We start from the raw sequence: 19,674 nt of genomic DNA on the forward strand, positions 1-19,674 counted from the left end.
ATGCCTACACACAAGAGAGGCTGGTGAGGGAACTATATCTTTTTTTTCTAAGTAATAAAGTATTGTTAGTGTTGATGTGGAATCAGAGGAACACACAGGGCATGCTGTTATAGGAAAATAGTCAACCTCTCTATCACACCACCCAGTGGTTGACTATTTTCCTATAACAGCATACCCCCAAATGTTTTATTCCTTATATAACCGTAACCTCAGTAACTTTCCATACAAATTGAGTTGTGCAAATTGTTATGAAATTATGTTGAATATGGAATCAGAAAGATGCAGGTCTTTTTTAAAGCCAGAATAATGAACTGTCACTACACTTGAATATTTCCTTTTTACTTTATTTTGCACATCATAAAAGATCATAAAGCATAGTGAAACAAGCACAGTGTATACTAAAACACTCCAGATACCAAGTGCACATCATTGTGGATGCTTTTTTAAGTGTTGCCTCCTGCTATGGATGGCAAGGTGAAGCCACTCTGGTGTGTTTTCTCTGCTGTTTTCCTCCGAGCTGAGCATCTCTGCCATGAAGAGGAAACACAATATGAGTCACTGATGTGTATCTTTCTAACAGCTGCTAGTCAAATATTTCAAATATTTACAACAGCAGTATTGCCAGCTGTACTTCAAATCACAGACGTATATCAATGCGCTTGTCCTAATATGTTATCGTTTTGCTGAACATTATTTGAGACTGATAATAAAATGGCAGCTATTCAACAGAGATGTGTAGTTTGTTCATAAGGTAAACTTTTCTGTAAGGATACATTTATTTAACATTTATGGAAGGAGTCTCCAGGGACAGAGCTTCATAACAGTTTTCCGCCACAGGAAAGTCTTCAGAATTCAGGATTTCACAAACTTGTCTCATGGACATTCCACAACATGGACGTAACTTGTCTAATGGATGTTCCACAACATTAAATGTAACTATAAACAGTTAAAAGTATGATGTGTTGTTTTATATAAATTAAAAATGGTGATCATTTGTGAAATTGGTGTGGTATAAGAACAAATAAAACAATTCAGGATGTGCTGTGAAAGGAAAATAATCAACTTAGGTGGTGGAAACGGTAATGGAAATCAGCATGCCCAAATTAATCCCTTTATTTATGGTAGATAGATTTTACAGTTAATCAAATAAATTAAATATAGATCTATGTAGGTAATGTGAAACTGATTTTGATTTTATTTATCTATGTTAAAGTATTAAATTGCCCATAGATGTGATGTAATGTATAGTTCACATTGGGAATTTAGTATTGTCTAGATTTTTATTCAGGGTAAAAACAGCAATATTATTCTAGCTTCTATATTCTAACCTATATTAAGGTGTTTTTCTCAGGTAAATGTCTGACCTTGCTCAGTAGGATCTGGCTGTTGCTGTCCTGGCTGTGGGTCTCACAGTCACTCTGGTCCCCTCGGGCACTCGACTCCTGCCTGTCCAAAAAGCAGGTCGGCGCTTGCCTGTGTATGTGTGAGTTAATTATTAATGCAGAGAAGACAAGGGGTTTCATCGACAGTCACTCATAACATCTAATGCCATCTATGAGAAAATCCAGAGCTGAAATTGTGAAGCTTGTAAGAGAAAAACGGGGCTGTTTCTGGATCAGTCAGGATATTACACATATAAGTATGAGCAGGACATCATACATTAGCACTATTATTCTGGGATTCTGTGTGTGTTTGAGTCCTGGTAATCTAATTCCAGTCCCTCTGGGAGGTCTGTGTGTCTGGGGCTTACCATGGGTTCTGAAATATCTGAGATATCCTGTCCTCCATGGCCGAGCGAAACTCAGAACGCTGATATGGAAAGACAAAACATATGGATATACAAATAAAAAGACTGATTTGGCTTATAGAACAATATCAGCTGTTTTGAGAAATCAACCATCTTATTATTAATCATTAATTAATTTATTAATTATTAATCCAAATATATTATATGTAATTTAAGTTCATTGAACTACATTTATACCACAGCACTACTGAATTCTTCATTCTAATTGGTCAGATGGTGTAAGTGTCTCAAACGATGGCAAAGATGCAAAACATGCAATCATTGATATAATAACGCTTTCTCTAAAAAGGCATTTATTAACATTTATGGAAGGAGTCTCTAGTATCAAGGCTTTGTAACAGTAAGTTATATTCCATGCATATTTCACACACGATCAACCTTGATCTGTGTATTGCTGAGTAAAGTTCTGGCATTGAGTCTGAGGCCATGCTCAATGCCCCATCCCACTCCTCCAACGTAGCAGTGCTTGGGCAGCGGTGCTGGAGCACATGGTGCAGGCCGTAAGAGGTAATTTAAATCCCCTGTGGCCTCTGAGGACAAGGCGCCGATGCCGATGCTATGAGGGAAATCACACAGTCTGACTCTGTAATTCCCAACGCCATCAGGTCCTGCAGAGCAGCAGAGGAAAGATGGCACTTACAAAGATGTATACAATACATTAGTGAAAACTGTTTATGTGTTCAGAGCGTGATGGATCATGGATTTCACACGATCACTTGATGATTTTATTTGATTTGAGATGATAACAGATGAGTACTAATGATCAATTCCAGATGCTAGTTATTAAGAGGCAACAACAATTAACTTTCTTTTAACAGAAACAAAAAAACCTTTAGGTAAGGAACCTTTAAAGCTTATGATTGGAATAGAAACAGATAGAGAAATATACCAATACTCAAAATATAATGTTTCATACACGTGTAGTATTGGCTCCTCACAGTCAGACAGACAGATGGACAGAGAGATAGTACTCAAACATATCTACGAAAACCATTTAAAGCCTAAGGGAGGCAGACAGAGAGACTACAGTTACAAACCTAAAAGGTTATTTAGTTTGTTACTCGAGGAGAACCCTTTAAGGTTCTGTGTGGAGCCTTGCAACAGAGGATTCCATGTAGAACCTCATTAGGAAGCTAACTCTCACCCCTTAACTCTCCAAAGAACCCTTGAGGAACCTTTCATTTCCCACAAAGAGTGTAGATAGTAAGATAAATGTTTTCATTTGATAGGTAGTCTGACAGACAGACAGAGGATAGTTAGACAGACAGACAGACAGACAGATAGACAGATAGATAGATAGATAGATAGATAGACTGTACAGAACCTTTAAATGTTATGACTGGAATAGAAACAGACAGACAGTACTCAAAAATATAATGTTTGAAAAATTAGAATTAAACTAAAATTAGAATTAGGTATAGTGTTGGGTTCCACAGGTGGACAGACAGACAGACAGACAGACCGACAGACAGACAAACAGACAATCCTAAATATAAATCTAAACTTAAAAGCCTAAGGAAGGCAGACAGACATCTACAAACATAAAAGATTATTCAGTTTGTCACTCTTTAAGGGAACCCTTAAAGGTTCTGTGTAGAACCCTGCAGTAGAGCGATTCCAATAGAACCTTGTTAGGAACCTTTTTTTTTCCACTAAGAGTGTAGATAGAACAAATTGTTGTATTCACTGTTAATAACAGATTTAAGGGAAGTTGGCGGTGGATTTAGAGGTAGGGCCCTACTCATTAGTTAACTGTAAACTAAATAATTAAGCGGAGTGTACCTGTGAAGAGGATTCTTTGCCCCACTCCTTGGTGATCAGGATCAGTTCTGCAGTCTTTCCCTCTCATCGCTCCTATCCGTCACCTGCTCAGAGCTCCAGGTGAGTGTGAGAGGAGGATAGGAGCACACTGTGGGGTCACCTCTGGTTACCACGGAGACCACGGTTACCATGGTGTGTACAAAGGGTTGTTACAGTGTCCTGGTTTGCTAGCGTAATGGGTTATTTATGAGTGCACTCCACTCTCAAACATTAAAGCCAGTTTCACATGTGATGCTTGTCTTGTTTATTGATCTTAACAATTTGCAAAACAGATATACCATGAATTTATACATTCTGAAAAATAAATAATTTTAATTTTATAATAACCATTATATATAAAGCACTTTAGGTCACTATAATTTATTAAAAAGTACAGGATGGCTACTTTGAATAGTGTACTTTCATCAGATACTGGCAAAGAAAACGTCTTCTCATACGATGCATGAATGCTATACATAACATTTACATTCATTGCTTAGGTCAAACACTAATACATTCATAAATTTCATAAACTTTTTATTATGTTTGTGGGTCAGTAATGAATCTTGGGAAGTGGTTGATGACACTTTTTTGGACTATATTTTGCTCATGAAGTTTTATTAATTTATTAATTAATTAATTTGTTGTCATTATTAACTTGAATTCCTACTATATTTTACACAAAATTGTTTAGGGATTTCAAATCAAAATAAAATGTGTATAAATAATGATATTATTATTATTATTATTATTATTATTATTATTATTATTATTATCTAAAAAAAATACAAATAATTCGACCACAGTTTATTATTACTGATTATTAATATAATTAGTAATAATATTTATGATAATAATAATAATAATAATAATAATAATAATAATAATTGTTGTTGTTGTTGTAATAAATATGTTGAAAAAATAATTGGACCTTAGGAACCATTAGGTCCTTAGGTTTTCTAAGGATCCCTGGTTCAAGCATAAGCTGAGGTTACTTTCTGTGTGGAGTTTTGCATGTTCTCTCCATGTCCATGTGGGTTTCCTCTGGGTTCTATGGTTTCCTCCAAACTCCCAAAAACATACCAATTGGTCTAGATTCCCCCGAGCTGTGAATGAGTGCGTGTACATGGTGTTCTGCGTTCTCACCAGAGTGTATTCACACCTCACACACAGTGCTCCTGGGATAGGCTCTGGATCCACTGCAATCCTGACCAGGATAAAGTGATCACTGAAAGTGAGTGAGTGAATGCTAGAACTGGCAACTCGCTGTCGTATATGAGGAATTCAACATGTGCAGTTTTTGAAAAATAATCAACTCTGGAGTGGCAGCAGGAACTCTGCTTGGTGTCCATCTCATTTCTGATGAATGTCCTATAAAAGCCCTACATGTTCCTGCTTTTTTTTCTTCTTCATTCAAATAAAACGAATGTGGCTCAAGAACAGCTGGTTACTTTTAAAACACAAAACATCTGTAGCTCTTATTATTATTTTATGGCACACTATTTCCACAACATAAACACACAAACATACTATATAGCCAAAAGTTTGTGGACGCTTGACCATGCCACCCATATGAGCTTGTTGAACATCCCATTCCTGATTTATTCCCCTTTTGCTGTTATAAAAACCTTCGCACTTCTGGGAAGGCTTTCCACTAGATTTTGGAGCGTGGCTGTGGGAGTTTGTGTTCATTCAACTACGAGAGCATTAGTGAAATCAGGCACTGATGTTGGGTGAGGAGGTCTGGGGTGTTCCAGTTCATCCCAAAGGTGTTGAGGTCAGGGCTCTGTGCAGGACACTCGAGTTCTTCCAGTCCAACCTTAACACACCATGTCTTCATGGAGCTCGCTTTCTTATCCCATCTCACAGGGGCATTGTCATGCTGGAACAGGTTTGGGCCTCTTAGTTCCAGTGAAGGGAAACTGTAATGCTACAGCATACAAAGACATTCTGTACACTTGTGTGCTTCCAATAGTTTGGTGAAGAACCACATATGGGTGTGATGATCATGCGTCCACATACTTTTGGCCATATAGTGTATCTTTTCTGAAACTGGTACGTGCAGTATGACTCCTAGCTTTGTGAGATGATTTGGAAGGAATTGGATAAACCTGTGCTGAGACTGTAGTTGTATGCAGTGCTCGGTGGATGGCGGCAGAGCCCAGCGCGGCGGGCTGTATTGTTCCACTCCCGTTATTGTGCACCTCGGGTCTCGCCCATTATGCGCGCTCCCGGCTGATCATGCGCGCTCGCGGTACGCGGCCGGTCACCATGGTGGGGGGGAAACACAACAGTCTGTCACTTTTTAACAAGCTGAATTAAGCATGTACACACGCGCCGTTTGACGCTTTCACGGAATCGGACGGAAACTTGACCGACGGGTGGATTTTTTCCTTTCAGCGCGTCGTGAGAGCCGGAGATCCTGAGCACAGTGTAGCAGGGAGGGAAATGCATTTCATGCATGCTTTGTGCAAAAGAAAATAAGCGCACCAGGACATTTTTCACGCATTAAATCACCCGTCAAAGCCGAGTAGAGGTGTGTCTCTGCAGGGTTTTTTTTTTTCCCTTTAGATCGGTTGGTTGGATCGGATCGGGCCGGGGACAGAGCGAGGCCCCGGGGGCGCAGCAGGCCGTGTCCCGGGGAAGGAGCCTCCACACGGGGCCGGGCTGAGACCGACACACCGCGCCGAGTCCCGGGATTTTCACGCGCTTTTCGCTTTTCCACCGGAGACAATGGCGTCCTACGTGGACAACAGCTTTCGGCAGGCGGTGATGCTGAACCCATCCGAGAGGACGCAACAGGTCAGGAGCACTAATCATAATATGCAAATACATATATGACACACACACACACACACACACACACATATGTATGATATGTGTGTATATATGTGTATCTATCTATCTATCTATACTTATATATGATGTAGATGTGTGTGTGTGTGTATATATATATATATATATATATATATATATATATATATATATATATATATATATATATATATATATATATATATATGTGTGTGTGTGTATAATGTAAATATACGTGATGCATCTGCATTGCAAAACACTGACTATGATTCCCAGAGTGTGCATGTATAATGCATGTACATATATAATATTATACATGCACACTCTAAGAATCATAGTCAGTGACACAATACAGTCTACATACACACAATATCATACACATACACACATCATTATTTGTGTTCGTATTTATTTTATTTCCTGTGATTTCTTCACTTTCTATGCTTCCTATATGCAACATCCTGCAATTCAGCTACATAGACATCACTGTCTGTTTTCCTGATGCGGCTGCAGGATGTGATGTAGCAGGCCGTACTATAGCCCACTATTTTTTGCCACTCTATTTCGTTGCAATCCTGAGCGGTGTTGCAGCAGTGATGCTGCAACCAGTTCAGGACAATATATAGAAATACTTGTCCTTTTTTTGGTGCATTGAAATGTGAAATGGCAACATGATTGCTGTCTCAGTGACTACATTGCAGGAGGGTAGTGGTATGCCATGCAGTACAGTCTAACCCATTCAGGTTCTTGTATTAGCTAGAGATAATCTTTTAATAGGCTGCCTGAAGGATCGTTTCTCCTACATCATTATGCAGAATTTTTTCCACACTGCATGAGATGAATAAGGTACATTTGATGTCACACAATCAACAGCCTCCTTTCCCCATCCAGACCAAACACTAGAGCTTTATTAATGGATTTTTTTTTACCTTATTAACATTTTAAGTTGTTCATTTTTAAGTGTAATTGTGTCTAGTTGCATTGACCGTCATGGTTAGTTGGCTCACCGATATGGACAACAATAGACAGGCTTGATCAATAGCAATTAAAGGTCAGTTGTGGGGTTGGGGGAGACAGCATGTGAGCTGCTTTGTCAGGAGCTATACACTCCCAGGCTTGAATAAAATGGGAATTTATTGGATGTAAACATTTGTATATAAACTCTTTATACATCCCTCTAGTCAAATATCAATACTGACAGAACAAAGATATTATGATTGGCATTTTAATGCATATCTTGAGTAGGTCAGAGTCAAGCTGTAAATTTTTATCGAGTAGATCTCATCAGCTCCAAAATTATTTATAAAAATGGGTAAAAAAATGTTGCAAAACCACATGTCATGATTATCAGCACCCCAGCATTTACTACTTTGTGCAACCTTCCTAGCATAACAGCACTTTAATCTTCTATTGCAATGCTTGATATGAAGCGAGAGCACTCCTCGATACTGATTCTCTCCAGATCCTCCAAGGTCCTGAAATCTCTCCAGGAATCTCTCACTCCACAGCTTTTCACAACATTTAGGTCAGAGAACTGGGATGGCCATGATCCTGATGTTGTAGTCATTTATGCGTTTTGGTGTGGATGTTTTGGATCATTGTCATGCTGGAACATCCCATCACTTATTGGCAGAGACAACCATAATGTCCGATGCCTTGTATCTGTAACGAGTTTTGCAGGGTCTTTGGATGAAACAACACTTAACAGTGGGGATTTGGTGCTTCTCTTTATGACCATTCTACTTTTTATGTCAAAAAAGCTCTGTTTTGACCATAGAACCTGGATCTAGTCAAAGTTCCAGTAGCATCTAGTGAACTTCATCTGCTTACGTTTGTGGTTAGATGACAGCTTTCTTCTGGCACACCTTCCAGGTAGTTTGTTGGCATGGAGATGATGCCTGTTTGTACATATGGAGGCTTGGTGACCCCAATATGTTCTTCTAATTAGACTAATTGTATGAAAAATGTCCAATCTTCCAAAAAAAAATCATGATATGATAGTGTACCATGAACCATGATAACATTGGACTATTAATATGATATGGAAATTTAATATTAACACAACGTAGTGTGGGCAGTACATACAAGTAGCTGTAAATGTCCCAAAATTTTGATCGTCATGGGAAGGTAGGGGTACACAAATGATAAATTCATTAGCTAGCCCACTGGGAAAGTGGACACTGCGTAGTCCTATGTTTTGGTTATTTTTGGACAGCTAGTTAGCTAGTTATGTACAGACTAAAGGAAGTGAACAAGTATATGAATTTCCAGAGGGAGGATGACTGTTTAGCCGGAGTCCTTATCCTCGTCTGATGAAGTTTTTGATGTAGCACATTGACAAGAAGCCACCGAGTAGTTGGCGAACATTTCAGCTATGACATGCGATGTTCTCTTCTTGTATCGCAAGTAAAAATATTATTTGAGCCTGGCTAGCATCCTTATTTTTGCTTGATATGTTTAACTGTTTATTGTGCTAGTAGGAGAGTTATATGACTGCTTTGGTTTGGATTTATTTTGTTTGGTTTCAATCACATTTTCAAATACCTGTGTGTACACGATTGTGAAAAGATCTTGTATGCTAATTAATGATGTGTGTGCTAATAAATAATAATTAATGATGTGTGTAGTGCAACAGGTTTTGAGATTTGGAAGTATGGACTATAGTTAGAGCATCGAGTTGCAACACAAGACCATTGCAGAATTGCAGTAAGTTTAAAAATGTTTGCTTTGCAAAAGTCAGTAGGAATTAGTGGTTTTTTTTTAATTTTTTTTAATGAACTACGAATACTATGAATAAAAACTGGTAGCCCTGACACGAAATATGCTTATCCCAGGCACCCGGGCTACTGATTATTTCCTTAGCCAAAACAGATCTTTTCTGAAACAGATGGTCCTATGATACGTGGTCTTACCACATTTCTTGCTATGTATAAAATCTTGTGGGTTCCTTTGCAGAACGAGACCTGATTCAGTGCAGTATAGTGGTAACTCACCACTTTGTATATAGAGTTATCTCTAACAGGCTTTAACAAGCATGGTTAAAGCGTGGTATTCATTAATAAACGCAATGGCGGTGCTGAAATTTCAGCACAGCTGCGTTTATCAGAGATTACGCGATATCCTGCGTCCGCCCTCACTGACTGATGGAGTCATACTGCTGTGCTCAGGCTTGGCCAGAATTCAGCAGTCTCGCCATTTCAGCTTAAGGCCTGCGCCTGTTCTCGGATCATCAGAAGGCTTTAAACAGCGCAGCGAACTCGAATTTGCTGTGTGTATGTGGAAGGTGCTCTTGAGATGCATGACGTAATCATTTAGCTGAGACCTTGCTAATGTGTAAAGTCTAAAGTGTAAGGACTGTAGTGGGTTGAACTAATGGAGCTGGTGGCCTCCTTACTGCAGCTCAGAATCTTTTCAGCTGGCATTAATGCACCACACGTTGGCGATGACTGGTGTGGATTTAAGCATTTTCAATGTGCTAATCTTGCAGGAGAAACGGGCTGGTCTGGGAAATGGCGGGAGGCCGTGAAAAGCTTTCTGTGATGCCTCTGGGTGCTTTTAGGAGCTTTACAGGATGTTTCAGAAGGCGGGCGTGTGTCCAGAGGGTCAGTGAGAGTAAACAGAGACTAAATGTCTCCTCTGACCAGGATGAGCCCATAGGTCATAGAAATGATGGTGTCCAATCCAGGTTAAAAATATATCAGTTGGCGTCAAGAGACAGTGTTTTGGTCTATGAGGTCAGAAGCTCTGAATTGTAGGGATACAGAGGTGATGAGTTTGACCTTCTGGACGGATGGTGGGTTTGATGTCTTAACCAGGAAAAGGAAATGCATAGGAAAGGCCTAAATGGCAGGGAAATAAACAGGGTTTTATTTTAGAAATGCGCTTCCTGATCCCATTTCCTTCATTGTTGGGCATTAGTTTTTTTTTCTTTTCTTTTTTAAGGTGCTTATCAGCTGACAGACCATTTCAAGTCACCATGCCATGCTAATTGGCCCATTGCGCTCATTTTTAGCTGTCAGCAAGCAAACAGAACTGCTTCGGTATCGGTTGTTAAAAATGCCACTGCAGGCTGTCATCTGGTGGCTTTCGTTTATCTTAACACGCCACTTCTGGAGGCGCCGTGATATTCGTGGTGTTTCCAGTAAGCTAGTGATTTTCATTATCGCTCGCGGGGCCTTTGTGAAATTTCCGAGCGTGTGTGTCTGTCCGTAACCCTCAATCCGTCACTCCGCCTTGTAAGTGGAGTCACATGCTGTTTTTGTGTTGAGTGTTGAATGTTGTATGTGTAGCCAGTGCCCTGAAAGAAGTGGTTTTACGCACAGACACACACTGACTCATCTCATACACAATGGAGTAATCTGACCTTCCCAAGAGCACTAAGGCCTGAGGCCTTCCTTCGTGAGTTCATGTCAGAAATTGTGCTTTTCTTTCCTAATTATTTTCTTTTAGTGACCTGAGCGGTGCTCTGACTGTTCACTGGGATTATGTTGCTGCTTATTATGATTACACTTGCACGCTCGATATTTTCATGGGGATTAACAAACATGCCAGTGTGAATAGCTGTGGTTGGTTGGAATGCTCATGAGGAACATCTGAAATGTGTTACGGAAATAGTCTGAATTTGTTTGAGAGTTACTGCACTGTCATTACTCTGGAGTCTGAATGGAATGCATTGTGTTACTGGCTTTTGTAACTTCGTAGTAGAGTAATTCGACGATTTATGCTCAGTTAAGCATGCACGATCAACAGTAAAACACACTTCATCAACTTTCATGTTTTATTTGGAAAGTTATTAAAATGTTAATGCTTTCATGTGCCAGTTAACTGTAGTCATTCCAAGCATTTCTATATTGTTGAGATTGGGAATTGCAGTGTTGGATGTTACTGGGTTATTTCTCTCAGCCCTTCCTCTGTCTGTAAAATTCTTCATACATTGCATTAAATAATGGGTCGGTGATATAATAACAATATATCAAAATACTTTAAAACGATTTTCACAGTACACGGGGTGGACAAATCATAAATTTATTATCTCAGCCACCAGGCAAGTGGAATCTTCAGTGTGTTTGCCAGTCCTATGTTTTGGTAGCATGGTTTTGATCAGAAAACTAATTCACTTGGCTAAAAATTGGTAGCTAATGTAGTGAAATGCAATGTAATAACATATAGCTAGTTAAGTGAATTAATATAGCACATCATGTTTGTATCCTGGATGGCCAAGGTTTCAGCTTATGCAAGTGGTGTTATCTCCTTGTAAATGAAATTATTTGACTCTTTATTTATCTTGTTTATGATGTGACTGCATGCACAAAAAGGACGGTGAATTAGCGCTAGCATTTTAATTTTTTTATAATTCCATCCCACTGATGAATTAAATATGACCATTAGGAAAGTCATTAATGTAAGAATGAAAAATGTTATAATAATGTCTGTTAGGGTTGTTACAGTGTCATTTTTAATCTGTATTAAATGTATAAAAAATGTATTTGTATTTATGGCTCAGCACGCCTTTTTTCCCCACAGCTACTTTCTCTTTCGTCTTATAAATATCACTCTCAAAGATTTCTTTCTAAAGAGGAGTGTAACCAGAGTATCATGTCGGTCATTTTTTCTGGCCTGCGTCTTGACATTTCGGGAAAGATGACTCTGTATTTTGCCTTCTATGATAAGACCAGTAGAAATAACCCCAGGTAATATACACTAAGTACTATATCACATCTGAATTGACAGGTTGGTTAAGATTTCATTATATCCTGTGGGAAAAGAGGTTTTGAACTTTTTCATCAGTATTCAATTGTCTCTGCTGAACATTAAAATATATGTAGATGATGTTTAAAAGGTTAGAAAAGTGACCTCTCATGAGGGTTTTAGGTAAGATTTTGATTTCCTAGCACAGCTAAAGCCTACACACGTTGTGGTCATGTGACCTGTGAACAGTCAAACGCACCCTATAGCAAGTGCTTATAATAACTATAATAAATATTGAATTAAAATGAGATGTATGTAGGATGAGTGAAGTATTTAGTGTGAAGACCATGCGTACATCATGAACACACTCTCGTCTGTGTGATTTATACAGAAATTGTTTATTCTCTCATAATCATAATTACTACAGATGTTCTTGGGAAACATTACTTAACACCCACACTGTATGTCTGGAAAACTTGCAGAAAGAAGAATTTTTTTAAAAATTTCATGTTATTTCATGTCATCTGATGAAACAATCGTTTTTAAACTAGGTTATCATACTGTGAAATAGTATACACCTCCTAGTGTGTATTATGTAGCCTTGATAAACACGCTCCTTTCATGCTCTTTTTACTCATTAAATTGTTAATTCCAGTTCATGGCCATGTATCGAGTCACTAATTTCCTCCAGGCTTTAACACTTAATGATCTCTTGTCATTACAGTCCTTTTTCTTCCACACTAAATGAAGTCCACCCCTGTTTAGCAGTGTACTTGTTTAGACTACTTTGACTATTTAAATTTATGCAAAAAAATGGTTATTCTAGCGGCCAGAGCAGGAAAAGGAACTTGATTTGACTACGATCAGCTAATGGCCATTCCGCTGTTGAGTGGTTTTTTTTTTTTTTTTTTTTTTCTTCTGAGCACAACCGCTTGTCTGTTGGTGCCAGAATTTAATAAGACGAGACAATGGGATGATCTTGAGATTTAAAATTACCACTTTGGAGTTCAAATCTTAGTCATCAGTTTAAAAAAGAAAAAAAAAAAAACATCAATCATGTGGTTTATCAGTGCTTCAAATCTCTAAAGTACTTTTCTTTTCCACACATTAGCGTGCCAGGCCTATTTATTTGTTTTGTGCTTGAGAGACTTTGCAATTCTGCTTAATTTCCAAGGTAATACTTCTCTTTCCCCATGCTTGTGTAAGGACTAAGATGACGTGTCTTTGTCTTCAAGGAAAATAAATGAGTTTGGTCTAAATGATGACACCAGGCCTCACTAATTCACAGAAATGTAAAGGCTAGCAGAGTGGAAATCATCCTGGAATGCAGTTGGCTTGCATCTTGCTCAGCGTGCATGGCTTGTTTTCATCATGTACCGTATGTATATTTACATTCTGCAAACAACTAAAAGAAATTGACACTGCGCCATTTGGCAAACAGCCACTTAGCAAATAGCTGCCAGCTCTTCAGCCTTTAAAACATGCAATGTCAAATTTTCAGGTTTTAATAACTAAGGCATCCCATTCAGGTTGTATTCCTGCTTTGAGCCCAATGTTCCTGGGATATTCTCTGGATCCACAGCAACCATGCCAGGATAAAGTGCTCACTGAAGATGAATGCATGCATGAATGAACCTTTTAGGCTTGTGTTTCTGGCGGTTTAACAATTAAGTGGCAAATTAGAGATGTACACAAATATGAATACATCATTGTGTGTCTCTTGATGTAGCAAACATGAATGAATGAGTGAATGAATGAATGAATACAATTATGAATCAGTTGCTGAATACATGTATGTGTGTGTGTGTGTGTGTGTGTGTGTGTGTATAACATAAAGAGTAAAATATGTGTCCAAAAAGTATCCAAAAATTATACAGGTTCTTATTAGAGTCAAACTTTTTCTGTGATTAAACCACAAATAGTATAATAGTATAATAGTAGTGGAGTGAGTGAGTGAGTGAGTAAGTGAGAAGAGTTGAAGATGGTGCATTTTTTGTATAATGTGAGAAATATGAAATTGTAGCTAATTATTAGCAAAAAGAAAACATTTCAGTGGGTAAATAAATTATAATATTACCTCCTTTTGATTTTCTTTGCTTAAAATGCAGCAGGCTTTTTTTACTTTCTGTGGTTTATGTGTCAGATTTATTCAATTGAAATTGTCGTTTAATCTTTCAGGTAAATAAATTAGATGCAGTTTTAAAAGCATGCAGCCCTATTTGGATGGTATTAAATGTACATGGGGTCTTGGGGTATTTTCCTACTTTACAGTTGCTGTTCATTGATTTTATTTCGGCCATGTGTGGGATTTTCTCCTCTAATGCAAATCAAAATATTTTAAAACACAAAGTTGCACAAACTATAATTGAGATTATTAGTCACGTTTCTCCAGGAGATTTTGACATCCTTCTGCAGGAGACAGAGCTCATCGTTTTTATTGTCATTGCACAACGAAACTGAGTAAATTTAATAACGAAAACTAAATTTAGCATTGTCCCTCACTGGCAGTTTTGTAAATAACATTACAGTTTCTGCTTCTCTTGCACTCCTGCCTCATGCTGCAGCTGCCTGCTGAACAAAGATCCCAGAGCGCTTGCATTCTTCCACTGTCGTTCCTGAAATGTCAGGGCTAGTGAAATGTAAATCACCCTGAATTCATCATTCTGAAATCCAATGGACATGCCAGAGACATTCTTTGTGGTGAAAAAAGGGGGGAAGAAAAGCATCTCAGTGGCCTCCTTGATGCTTCGTGGAAACCAGTAGCCCTCGTGATTCTGACCCTTATCCGAAACTAAGGCCAGCTTTCGGAAGGAAAATCCAAAACGCTGATATTTTAAGTAGAACTGGCCTCAGATCAACATGGCTTCTTCTTATTCCAATAATCCTTCCTGTGCTTGAACCTATTTGAGTGTGATGAGTGCAGCTGAGAGCATGAGCTGATTAAGAACCTGATTAAGACGTCTTGTTCTCAGAGACCTTGTTTACAGAGACGTTGGTATGTAGGCCGCACTCCACAAATCACAGCCAGTCGCCTTTGTACAGTGTTTCCAGCAACGGCCGCATTATGTGTGTATAAGTTCATCATATGGGATATCTAATAGCCAAACAGTGCTAACCGTAGCTAACTGTGAGGGGACATGGAGGACAAATCCTTTATTTATTTATTAGTAAAACGTCCAGTGTGTTGCTTAGTCCTTTGTTTTGGTTGCCCAGAAACTGACCAGACTAGCTAGTGGTAGCTAGCACAATGTAATAACATATGGTGAGCAAGTTAAGTGCATTATACAGACTGCAGAGTAACTTCTGATGTAAGACATCATACTGCGTTTGTGTCTTTGATTAAAAAAGCAATTTTGTGGCCAATATTTCCGCTTTGATCTATGTTCTATCCTAACATCGCACGTAAAAGATATTATTATTTGAGTATGACTAGCATCTTTATTTTTTGATATTTGCAACCGCAAAGTGGTAGATTTATATGAACTGCTTTGTGCTGAACTATTTTGCATGATTCTGAAACTATTGTCTCTCATCCTTGCACGATAATTAATCCGCCTAATAACAAGTGATCCAGAGTCGACCAGATTGCGCTTCGACTGATGTGTTTAGTGCAGCAGGTGGTGGGATTTGAATAGATACTATAGTTATAGCATTGACTTTTGTCACCTCAGTGGGAAGTTCAAATGTAGCTACATACCAAATAAAAAAAAAAAAAAAGTTTTGCGAACACCAGTAAGGAATGTTTCTTTTTTTTTTTTTTTTTCTGCTTGTTCAGCTTGCTTATCTGCATGGCAACTAAAACATGGAGCTGCATTCTGATTTGCTACAACACCTTTGGCTATTTTAGTCAAGCTTAAGATGCATATAATAGTGGAAGCTTTTCAAACCCCCGTTCTGGCCTCCTACTGCTGGCGTCCCACACGCTGTAGGTTTTGGATGTTGGCAGTCTTAGCGCAGACACATGAGCCTGGTATTGGATTCCACTCCATCACTGACGATGGCAGGCAGCCATTCAGAACGCCACACTCATGAGCTCATGTTTCCTCTGGCTCTTTATGAACATGTAGAGCTACACTTCAGTGTTTGTGCACTTTTGTGTAGACAAAGGTTTAGTTGTGTCACAGTCTTGGCCTACACGAAAGCAACTCAACCAGCATCAAGTCCCATTTGACATTCTTTCATATTCTAACCTCATGTTTTAGACTCAGCTTTGTGTGTTTGAGAAGCTTTTTTAGGTCTTTTTATTCTTTCTGGCGTCTCTGGCTATGAGTGTTAGACTACCACCACGGCCCACTGTGCAGCAATGGCCCAAAGATTAGAAAAAAAACAAAAACATTGCTATAATGCAAGTGATAACATGAACTAACTTGTTTTATGGACATTCCACAAGTACTGTCTGTTGTTGCTTAATAAATACAAATTGTACTTGTTGGCAAATCGCTGTGGTATAAAAGCGAGGGATAAAACACAAGAAGAATAAAACATTTGGAAGTCATGCTGTTATTGGAATATAATCAACTTCCCAGTGGTAGCCCATTGTTGATTATTTTCCTACAACAGCACATCATGGAGTGATGTTATAAAGTTTTTTGATGCTGCGAGGTTCTGTTGAGACGTTCTGTTAAGACTTGTTTGAGAGATGAACGTTGAGGGACATGTCTTTGCTTGCATACATGCAAGATGAGTAATTTGCCACCGAATCATAATCATACCAATCATCATTCCGTTACAGTGTGACAGGCATTCACAGCAACAGAAGGCCAAGTTGTTATCAGAGTATACAGCGCTAACAGAGAGATAAGATGTGCCCCCATGAGCAGGGTCTTATCTTTATTGTTTGTGGTTTTATGATAGCATAAGTGCTTTGCTCTTTGATACCCACAGCGCAGGACATGTAGCATTTTACACCAGTTAAAAGCATGTAAGGATGCACAGCTCAATCACATTTCAGTCAAACATGCTAAATGTCTCTCTGTGGAATGATTACAACTAGCTATTTTATTTATCTTTATATTCACAATCGTTAGAGCCACATGTTGCTTATTAACAGGTTGTTGATTATCTGTTTTACATTTTAAGTAGTGGAACAAGACAGAGAGTGAGACACAGAAGAATGCACTCTTAAAGCTTGGATTTTTTCTACATATAAACCTTTAGGAGCTATTAAAATTGTTTTGTAAATCAGTAGTTCAATAATGGTGTGTATTTCTTTTTCTGAGACAATAATCACCCAACCAGATGCACAGAAGCATTGAAAAAACAACAAAGAAAAAAACTGAGTTGTGGGGAGTCACATCTCCTTCACAGTGCCTGATTGAGGCCACACCTTCTTCGCTTGTATTGACAGATAGAGGCCACGCCTCCTTCACTGGAATTGATGGATAAAGAGACCACAACTCCTTCACTTGGACTAACAGGCACAGATACCACACCTCCTTCATTAAGACTGACACACCCAAACCACGCCTCCTTCCCTGAGACTTATACATGAAGGCCACACATTCTTCATTTGAACTGACACCCAAAGACCACACCTCCTTCACTGGGACTAACAGGCACAGATACCACGCCTCCTTCACTAAGACTGACACACATAAGTCACGCCGCCTTCACTGAGACTGACACAGAAAGACCATACCTCTTATACTGGGACAGACACACACAAGCCACGCCTCCTTCACTGGGACTGACATAAAAAGGTCACGTCTCCTTCACTGGGACTGACATACAAAAGCCACGCCTCCTTCTCTGGGACTGACACACACAAAAGCCACACCTCCTTCACTGGGACTGACACATAAAGGCCACACCTCCTTAACTGGGATTGAAACAAGGGCCACACCTCCTTCACTGGGACTGACACACACAAGCCACACCTCCTACACTGGGACTGACACAAAGGCCACGCCTTAGTTTTCTATGAAAGTTGGAAACATAAGGACAGAACATTTTTATAATAAAATATTGTGATCTGTATAGCTATAAATGGCTACTGTAAAGTAAGTGTGTGTGTGTGTGTGTATGTGTGTATACCTTATGATGGATTGGCAGTCGCTTTACAGCCGGTGCTCAGGCTCAGAGGTGATGAATGAATGAATGAGTGAATGAATGAATAAATATTCTTATATTATAAACAGCGATGAGTGATGAAGCTTTCACAATATCATGATATGAAATTTTAATACTGCCACATGTCTATTAACAATACATTTTCCACACTGAGTGTGTGAATGTAAACTGTTTAGACTCCAGATGGATCCTTCACATGTCCTCTCTCGCTCTCTCGCTCACCTCAAGGCTTTGTGGGTCTAAATTTAGTTTTTGCTGATCTTGTTTGCCAAGCTTTGCTCTGTCACATTAAGCCCCAGTGTGTGACTGATGCAGTTTTAAAACCCAGCGCCTCATAAGCCCAATTAGCTAAAGCCACTCTTCACTGCCCTGTTTGTATGTGTAAGATGTTCCTGAGTACTGTTTCTATTTCTGCTCCATTAAGCAAGATTCCTTTATGGAGAGGTTATATTAAACATTGACTAATCATAAGCTAGCGAGGAAACTAGAAACTGGAGGACATCAGAGAACCTCAGGGGAGCCAGTCCTTTGGATTTGTCGCTTAAATGCATTTAATTTGTATTCAATTGAAGAAAAGGTTTCTTCACAGGTCTCAGTGTGAGAGTGTGAAAAGCATGTAATTTAGAGGCACTTGTTCAATTTTGAAATGGAAACGTGAATATGCCACGCTTCTGTTCTTGTAAAACTTCTTCGTGCTCTCATAATTGATAACATTTATGTGAAATATTCTAAAAAAAATGTTGAAAGTTAACACTAAGGTAGAAAATTAGTCATCTTAAGGCTTCCAGGTGGTGCAACAGAAAAACGTTCGCACTAACATCTGTGGATCACGAGTTTGAATCCTGATGATCCTTCACTGGGACTGACACGTAAAGGCCACACCTCCTTCACTGGAATTGACACAAAGGCCACGCCTTCTTCACTGGAATTGACACAAAGGCCACGCCTCCTTCACTGGGACTGACACACTCCTCCTGACTTACTGAAGCCACCGGATGCAAAATTGTCCGTGCTCTCTGGATAGGAGGGATGGCATACTTTCTCTCCTCTGTCAATCAGAGCTTCATTAGCCAATCGTTTGCGTCTGTGAGCTCATTTATGAGGAGGCCGGTGGATAGCACTTTCCTCCATGTGTGTTACGCCACCCTGTGACTCAATATGAGCAGCTATTTGAAAAAGATTCTGTTGACTGGCTTTTCACATGTCTTGAGGAAGCCTTCACCCTCCCCAGTTTGTAGCTGTCGTGTTATATGATGGGGAGAGCTGGCTGGTGGGCGGGAATTAGCAGGTGACCTAATTGGGGAGAAAATATGATATTTCCTTTTTACAAAATGGTCATTATTTTTTAAGTGCAATAATGCTGGGCATGGAAAGTCTGGAAATCAATTTTGAAAAAAAAAATCTGGAAGAAGAAGTGCAAGAAGCACCGAATAACAAAAAAGCAACAAAACAGAACGACAGATGCAGGATAGGAAATAAATGGTCACCTGTTGCTT

The 19,674-nt window shown here is 39.0% G+C and overlaps 2 protein-coding genes across 8 annotated transcripts in view; one reads left to right on the forward strand and one right to left on the reverse strand.

Annotated features, from left to right (window-relative positions):
- Positions 1-356: 356 nt before the first annotated feature.
- Positions 357-3,682, reverse strand: LOC113542947 (uncharacterized protein C4orf45 homolog). Its single transcript, XM_026940807.3, has 5 exons — positions 3,590-3,682; positions 2,186-2,415; positions 1,751-1,809; positions 1,365-1,473; positions 357-527 (listed from the first exon to the last, which is right to left on the reverse strand). The coding sequence occupies exons 1-5, from the start codon at positions 3,654-3,656 to the stop codon at positions 444-446; spliced, it is 549 nt and encodes a 182-aa protein (XP_026796608.2). The 5' UTR covers positions 3,657-3,682; the 3' UTR covers positions 357-443.
- Positions 3,683-5,824: 2,142 nt separating this feature from the next.
- rapgef2b (Rap guanine nucleotide exchange factor 2b) overlaps positions 5,825-19,674 on the forward strand; it is a 120,732-nt gene continuing 106,882 nt past the window's right edge. For 6 of the 7 annotated variants that reach the window (XM_034305818.2, XM_034305817.2, XM_034305823.2 and 3 more), the window contains exon 1: positions 5,825-6,409. In XM_034305818.2, coding sequence (XP_034161709.1) covers positions 6,341-6,409 — 69 coding nt within the window. In that variant the 5' untranslated portion in view covers positions 5,825-6,340. The remainder of the gene's footprint in view (positions 6,410-19,674) is intronic. The other variant, XM_034305822.2, reaches the window with a different exon arrangement.

This window comes from Pangasianodon hypophthalmus, chromosome 7 (assembly GCF_027358585.1).
Source record: "Pangasianodon hypophthalmus isolate fPanHyp1 chromosome 7, fPanHyp1.pri, whole genome shotgun sequence".
NCBI lineage: Eukaryota > Metazoa > Chordata > Actinopteri > Siluriformes > Pangasiidae > Pangasianodon > Pangasianodon hypophthalmus.

Coding starts and splice junctions, on each gene's coding strand:
- LOC113542947 (XM_026940807.3), bottom strand. CDS start 3,656: ATGAGAGGGAAAGACTGCAGAACTGATCCTGATCACCAAGGAGTGGGG. Junction 2,416..3,589: donor GCAAAGAATCCTCTTCACAG/GTACACTCCGCT, acceptor GCTGCTCTGCAG/GACCTGATGGCGTTGGGAAT. Junction 528..1,364: donor GCCAGATCCTACTGAGCAAG/GTCAGACATTTA, acceptor TCTTCATGGCAG/AGATGCTCAGCTCGGAGGAA.